The 7,802-nt window shown below is 50.4% G+C and overlaps 1 protein-coding gene across 1 annotated transcript in view; it reads right to left on the reverse strand.

Annotated features, from left to right (window-relative positions):
• Positions 1–2,571: 2,571 nt before the first annotated feature.
• Positions 2,572–7,802, reverse strand: part of IL18RAP (interleukin 18 receptor accessory protein) — a 25,564-nt gene continuing 20,333 nt past the window's right edge. The window contains 5 exon segments of the mRNA XM_016207172.2: positions 2,572–2,634; positions 2,637–2,944; positions 3,701–3,874; positions 6,109–6,246; positions 7,300–7,451. Of these exon segments, the coding sequence (XP_016062658.2) occupies positions 2,572–2,634; positions 2,637–2,944; positions 3,701–3,874; positions 6,109–6,246; positions 7,300–7,451 (835 nt within the window).

Genomic DNA, 7,802 nt, shown 5'->3' on the forward strand with positions numbered 1-7,802 from the left:
CACTGCAAGTGGTATTTAGATATCTTACCCAATATATGTTTTCTTTTTTAAAAAATATGGTTTTATTGATTTTAGACAGAGAGGAAGGGAGAAGGAGAGAGAGAGAAACGTCAATGAGAGAAACCTCGGCGGCCGCTCCTGCACGCGCCCTGCTGGAGATCGGGCCGAACTCCGGGCGCGCCCGGACCCTGGGGACCTTAGCACCGCTCCTCTTGTTGGTACAACTGCCAGGGCACAGGACTGCCCGGGGGCCGGGACGGGAAAGATCTCAGAGAGGAAAAGATGAGGAGTGTTAGGAAACGTTTTTCTCAGCCTTCACGGCAGAATTAGAGGACTTTTCTGGAACTCATTCTGTTATCACGAATGTCCACGTCTGGGTTTCAGGCTGCGCCGAGTCTCAGCCAGCGGACACTGGAGAAGATTAAAACCATGGAACTTTGAATTCTTGGCTTCTCCAGTCTTCCTGTTTCTATGTACTTTTCTGAACGCTCAGACTGATTGTCTACGCGTTTTCCAGGTTTTATAGCTATAATTACCGGGAGAGATAAGGTGTGTATGCTGTAACTGTGACCTGAAAATAACACAGACAGTAAAATATAGGTATTAAAAGCAAGAAGAGCCCGGGAAAGCTGTGGCCTGCCTGCTGCGAGACACCATCCAGGGTCAGGAGTAAGGTGGCCACAGTCCTAACTAGAGCTCTGTGGGAGTGAGAATTCTCCGGACCGTCAAAATCCCACTGGACAATAGGTGCGAGCCAGGAACCAGAACCTAGCGCCGCCTGTTTAGAAGGGCTTGTGGGAAATGATACTCTGCTCACTGTGTTCTGAGTCTAATTGTTTAATTACCATCCTTCTCATATATATAATAAATTAATTTTGGTTGTTCACTTTGTTTTCATTGATTTACATGTAAAATGTAAATAAACCTTTGTCCTGAATGTTCATTTGTCATCTTCTGTGTACCAACTAACCTGGAGAGTGTGTTCTGTAAATGTTAGACTAAAATCGTTTTTTTGTGTGTGTATATACAAACCGGAGGCTCAGTTTGAGTTTCTGTTAAGCTCAGAACAGAACTCTGAGCTTAAGGACAGATTAAGTATAGCAATATTTATTTAGAATAAATAAACTGAGATAGACTGGCCAAAAGAGGTATCTGAGTCTTAGGTCCCAGAGAGTTTACGGTAGGAAAACGGGGGATTCTGGCACCCCCATAGCACAGTCATGAGGACAGTGTGGGCTCTTCCCCAACCAGCCCTACAATGAGCCTTCCCACAAGAAACTTCTGCAAGAATAATTTATACCCTTCAACCCATCTTTAACTTCATCACTGGATTCCCAACAAGGATGCTGCTGGTGCCAAAGCCACAGTGGTTTTTATGATGTGGGCGCGTCTGTGAAGAAAGACTCCGGCAGGCTTCACACGGCTCCGACCGTGGCCCAGTGACAGGGCTGTTAGTCACTCCAAATTTGGATCACAGTTATTCAGTGGATGTGACACATTCCATGTGAATGAGCCCAGAAGTTGCTTTTCTGTATCATTCAAATGAAGCATCCCATTCCATCAGGGAGGTGAGAGCGTGAAGGTTTTCCATCCACACGTGCCTAGAACACTGTTTGAACTCTCAGGAGGAAAACAGACGTGCAAGAATAAAATTCCTGTCTATCAGCAAGTCACGCATTACCTGGGAGGATTCACCTGAGACCAGGAGATCAGGAAGCACATGTAGGAAGTGTCAGCCTCGGGGGCCAACAGCTCAGAAGCTCCTCCTTGCTGTCCTTTAACCAGTGTGTACCCGTTTCTCAGACTCTTTCTCGGCTGCCTCCCCACTCTGCCTGTCGCTGCTGGTCTGCTCACTGGCCCAATCATTTTGGCCTAGATGGTCCCAGCTTCCGCTGGCTGCGAGTGAGGCTCTGTAGTTCAGGTCTTGCACAAAGGCAAGGCGCAGGCAGGGGCTGAAAAGATCCCTGCTGTGCTCCCCAGGCCTCGTGTTCTGGCGTCAGCCCAGTTCACCTGCCCAGAGGGGACGCTTCCCCCAAGCACCCAGTGGAGACTTGCTGCGGCCCCTCTCCTCGGTCCGCGACTCTGCCCTTCCACCCGCTTTCTGTTCTCCAGAGTCAACAGGTGGCCGTGCAGGAAGGATCACCTTCCTCACAGGCAAGCTCTTGGCAGCTTAGATTGCTTGTTTCTAATAAAATAATATTTATTTTATTGCAAATATATATAAATTTTCATGAACAATACATAGTAGACATGATAGCCCATAACCACAAAGTCAAAGTGGATGTGCTTGCTGGTTCTGTGGAGCACTAAGAAAATCTCAGGGCGCTGCGTGCTGACCGGGTGGTGTCTGGGGAACTCCCCGTCCCTCTGTCCTGTCCAGGAAAGCAGAGGCCCGCCAGGGGTCAGGGCCGTGCCAGGGCCTGCGGGGCTCGCCCAGGGCTGGCCGAGCACCTTGCACTTCAGACCAGCTGCGCCGGGTCCATCGACGTCTCTCCTTGCGAGGGGGCAGGGCGGTGGTGCGGGCCAGGCCCCCGTTCCCCGGGCTGGGAGTCCCTCCCAGGCGCTTCTGCTTTACTGAGTCTCTCGGGTGGGAAAGTGCTCAAGGAAACCCTGAGACGGCTCCACGCGAGCCCTTCAGAGCTCTTCACGGGCATGTGGTAGCGCATCTGAGTCCAGAACCTGGAATTGGGAGGCACTGACTTTAAGCCCCTCCAAGTGACTGTGGGCAAAACCCGGAGAGCTTTTCTCACAACATGAGGTAGGGATTCTGGCTCTTGGAAGGAACAGAACTTAATTAAAATGAGTTTCAGTGTTTGGTCATCCAAGGCGAGGTTCACCGCTGCCTGCAGTTCAAAGACACTGGGCCCGTTGATGTAGCTGGGGCTTAAGATAAATATTCCTCTTCTACTTTTCTTAATTATGCTCACAATGTCTTCTGTGTAGGCTGGAAATGAGAATTAATTAATTGCACTGTTATTGTTCAACCTTGAGTCACAATAACCTCGACTCTCCCAGGTGTACCCAGAGGGTTCCTTGCAAGGACACGCCTCCAGAAGGAACAGGGCTTGGTGGGCTGTCTCACAATGGCCATGCCCACTTTACCCACAGTTAGCATATACTCGAATCTACTTGGGTACACTCGAATCTAGTGGCTCTCAGCTCACAGTTCTTCCCTGTGCCCCTCTCCTCACACAATCAGTCCCTCTAGGAGCAAAGCTTGTTGGAACGAGGTAGGCTGGGGTCACAGAGGGCCATGGAACGTTCCAGGCCCCTCGGCGGGTATCTGGGGTGGAGGTCAGCAGGACAGGGCGAGGTCCGCACGTGGGCTGCGAGCCAGGCCTGGCCCAGGCTCCAGCAGCCTGCTTGGCCCAGGGCTGCGGTCTGTGGCCGGCAGAGTCCCAGGGAGCAGGGCCAGCCATTTGGAAGGACAGTTGGCTTCCTACTGAGGAGCCAGGAAAGACATCTTTGTGGGGAAACCTCCCTATGGCCCGGCATTATTTTTCCTTCTGAGGGTGGATGTTTTAGGTGATGGGACATGCAGAGCAACACATGCCTTCCTGTGCCGTTGCCCCAAATGGTCTGAGCTCACAAAACCTTCCAGGAGGTGTATATCCCAACAGACAGCGTGACAGGAACACTTAGAGCCCGGGCATTTAACTATCCCTTTGTTCTATAATTTCTCTTGGCGTGCAGGACCTACCTCCTCCTGGGGCCACATCTCTTTCAAGCAAACACAAGGTGTATCCAAACTTGTTTTCCAGAACTTCAGGAAACAGATTCAGGGCCAAGTTTTCCTCACTCACACACGAAGCGGCCTCACTCTCAAAAGAGCTCCACTTCGCATAGGAGACGAAAGCGTCGAATTCCTTTTTATCTGAAGGAGGGGGTGATAAAAAACGAAAGCTGTTTACGGATTTCTTGGTTATCATGGGATACCTACAAATGCTTGAAATGTATGGCAAGTGGGAAAGAATTAAGATTTGGGAGCATTACTGAATTGATTAAACAAAACAGCAGCGAGTCCATTCCAAAACTGAAGAGCGGAGTGGCACCCATTGGCTGCCCGGGGCTGGAGCCGAGTGCACTTGCTGAAACTGCTGCAGCCGGGCTGCCTTCTGGGGTTCAGCCTCCAGTGCTCCCCAGCTCCTCGGAGCCTTCTTTGCATCCAGTGCTGCTGTCTCATTAGTCACACGTCGAAGAAGAGCCTGCCCCTGGGAAGTGTGCTGCCTGGCGCTCAGCTCTGCCCGAGCCCAGCAGGCCCGGGGAGGGCCGGGCACGCACACCTCCCCTTGAACCCCCCAAACGACCAGCGAAACGCCCCGGCTGGCTGCTTTCAGGGCACACGAGACAAGGCGCATGAAAAGCGTGGTGCCTGGTAAGTAATGCTACAGAACGGTAATAGCACCGCTGCTGATACAGTTTCGAACCCTGGTTCCATGTGGACCTACGAAGGGCCCTAGTGGACGGAAGTGCCAGAGTAGAGGAGGCCTGGAGTGAGAGGGGGGCACAAGGAGCCGGGCCCTGGAGGCCCCTCACGAGGCTCCTCGCTGCCAGGAGGAAGGCGCCGCGCACGGGGTGGCCAGCAGGTAAGTGCTGTGCAGTTAAACACAGAACATGCCACAGCTGCTTCAGTTCCTTCCATGTCCGCTGGACAGTCCAGCAAACAAGGATTTTTCTGTAATCTGAAAACATTACATTTCTTTGGTAATAAAATTAGAGAGTGGAAGTATTAGAAAACCTGTTAGGTCCTCCAAAATTCTGACATTCTACGTCTCTCGAAACTTTTGTCATGAACATCACAGGAAACAGTTTTGCTGGAAAACATTAGGTTGGCCAGAGAGGGCACTGAATTATTGTGCCTGAAAATAGGTTCTGCCCCATCAGAGTTTACTAAAGTGTTCGTGCGAAGTAGAAAGGGAACGGGCACATTTCAGTGTTCCCAGCTGATTGGCTCTCTGTACAAGCTCTAGGATCTTAAGACAAATAGCATTTTAGTAGAAGAACTATGAAGTTGTCCAGGGAAACAATTAAAACATTGATTAGATATTGGCTTAATTCAAAAAGGCTAACTTTTCATTTAAATAGGTCTCAAAAACACTCTTGACGTAAGGATTTCTAGTATGGATTTTCAATAAATGGCCTCAAGGATGGTGGGACCGGTGTATCTCTGACTCACGATTCCCGGGGGATCTGGCAGCTGCCCCTTAGTGGCTGGTGTGGGGAAAGCGTTGCGCGGAGGGGCCTCCCTGCCAGGTAAGGGATTAGCCCCAGAGTCCAGCAGAAGGGCTGTGCTCTTTCCAAGCAACAGGATCATTTGCTTACACTGCAAACATTCTAAGCTCGGGGGACTCGAGGGCTAGAGAAACACAGAAGCAGCTCGTCCGTTCTGAAGAAGCAGACATTAACGAGCGCCCTGATTCTGCCTCATGGGAACACTGGCACTTCATTAATAGGCTACTTGCATTTTATGGAGCTTCATGCTTTTGGGGACAGTTCCGCCAACTTCCAGCCCCTCATTTTATAAACGAGGCTGGCTGAGGTAATAGCTATGGGTCTCTAAGCAAAACTGCCTGGGTGCATGTCCCAAGCCCTAACACTGCCTAGCAGTTCAATCTGGGCAGGTGACCCAGGCCGCTCTGGCTGTAGGACTGCGGTGACAGTTCACTCGGCCAATGCACCGAGCGGCGTGGTTCGGTGCTGGGGAGAATCAGCGCTGAGTGTTCACTGTGTGCTAGAGGCTGTTCTAAAAGCCTAAGGCGTTAGCCCAGCGGGCCCTCACAGCGATCATTGTGATCGAATTTGTGGTCACAACTCCACTCTGTAGAAGGGGAAACTAAGGCACGGAGGTGTTCAGTCATTTATGATATTGCTTTAAGTTGGTGAGCAGGGAGATTATTTTCAAGTCCAACTTTGGCAAGGTTCCTGCTAACTGGAATGAAAAGAGACTTTCCCTGCCTGCTCCAGGCCTCCCAGGTGGGCACCATCAGACCTGGAGAAGCCTCAAGGCCCGGGGAGCGCGACTTCATCCCTCAGGGACTGTCCATTTCTGGGGCTCCTCTGCCTACGTCGGCTCTGAGAGGCAGAGTCAGGCACAGTGGCGTCACTCACCCCCGAGCGTCTCGTCCTTGTTCTGGTAGGTTCGGCAGAGCAGCACGATTTCGATCCAGTATGTGAAGAGGAGGGCGCCCGCCGTCAGTGTGCCCGCCAGGGTCAGGACGGTGCCCAGCAGGATGTACAGGAACAGCACTGGGGGGGCACAGAGCGTGAGCAAACGCAGAGTAGCACTGCGGGGCAGGCCACATCCTGTGGCCCCCAGAGCCTCTTTGGGCCCCACTATTCCATCAGGATCACTGCTACTGGAAGCACTTCTCTTGAATATGGAAATGCCTTAAGTCACACCTTGAGGGGACTATCTTACATTGAACTGGAGAGAACCTAGGGGAATGGGCGGGTCCTGATCAGGGTGGCCTGGGAACCTGGTCATAGCCATTTTTATTTATTTTCCCCATAAACTTCCACACAATACATGTGCACCCCTCTCATTGTATACTGTGAGTTATTTTCATGTATTATTGCCCCTACTAAAGTCTAAGCTTCCTGAGGCCAGGAGCTACATGTGGCTCACTCGTGCACCCTCTGTGGCACCTAACACATGAGACACACCTTTACAGAGCGTCCTGTAGGGACCAGACCCAGATTTTGTCTTATTTAAGTCTTGTGGGCATTCACAATCTCCTGTTCTAGAACCACTTATTAATTGAATGAATGAATGATATCAACTTCATCTCTGAGCCTCTTCTCAAAAGAATTAAAAGCGATTTCTTGCTAGGAATATCTGCTCCAGCTTTACAGGGTTATGATCTGCCATGTACACATATCCTTCTGGATACTGAGCAAAATTACTTTCTCTCACTTCCAATACCTGACCATCAAGTTTTCTGGGCTCGGAAGCCAGGAAAGGAAAATAGGAAAAGGGACTTAGGTTCTAGCACAATACCTTTTGCCTAGAGCTTGCATAGGTATTTATCCAATGAATGAGTAAATGAATAAATGATAAGCTTTTCTGACATAGCCCCAGCATGCAAAATATTGGTTAAGAAGACCATCCCTGGATCGATGACATGAAACTTCCTAGTTGTGTGACCTTGGTCAAGGTATTAAATGAGTTAATACAGCAAAGTGCATAGAACGCTGTCTGACCCAGTAAACAGTAACTGCTGCACCACCATCGCTGTGACGTAGGAACCCCCGCCCCGATGACAGCGCTGTGCGCGTTCTGCAGCGACGTTCCGGGCCTACCTCCTCTCTTCTCCCTCAGCTGGACGGACTGGGTGGTGTTCCCAATGGAGTTCTGGGCAAAGCAAATGAATGTCTTGTGAAGGTCACTCTGAGTAACTTCTTTCAAGCAGATGACGCTCTCAAAGACCTCATCCTCCAAGGTGGCTTTAACCCTAGGAAAGGAGGAAAAATATCACAGCAGTTCAGTCGGTAAATGACACCCACTTGCGGTGTTTGGAACCCATATGAACAGCCCACAGTTGACTTTCTGAAGAGCCCTGGGGCCCAACAGTAGGAGATGCCAAAAGGACACAATATGGTCAGGGAGGGCTCGTTTTTAAATTGCTGAATCTGCTACGCATCGTTCACGACATTTACATACACTAAGCTCTAATTTCCTTGTAGGTCTCAACTGACCTTGCTCAGTCTAGCGTTTCCCCTGAGAACAGACTCTATCAATAATTTAAGAATAACATTAAGAGCGACTAGCTTCTACACAGGGCTTCTACCTACCAGGCCTTCTT

Source organism: Miniopterus natalensis, chromosome 13 (genome assembly GCF_054644295.1).
Source record: "Miniopterus natalensis isolate mMinNat1 chromosome 13, mMinNat1.hap1, whole genome shotgun sequence".
In the NCBI taxonomy this organism is placed as follows: Eukaryota; Metazoa; Chordata; class Mammalia; order Chiroptera; family Miniopteridae; genus Miniopterus; species Miniopterus natalensis.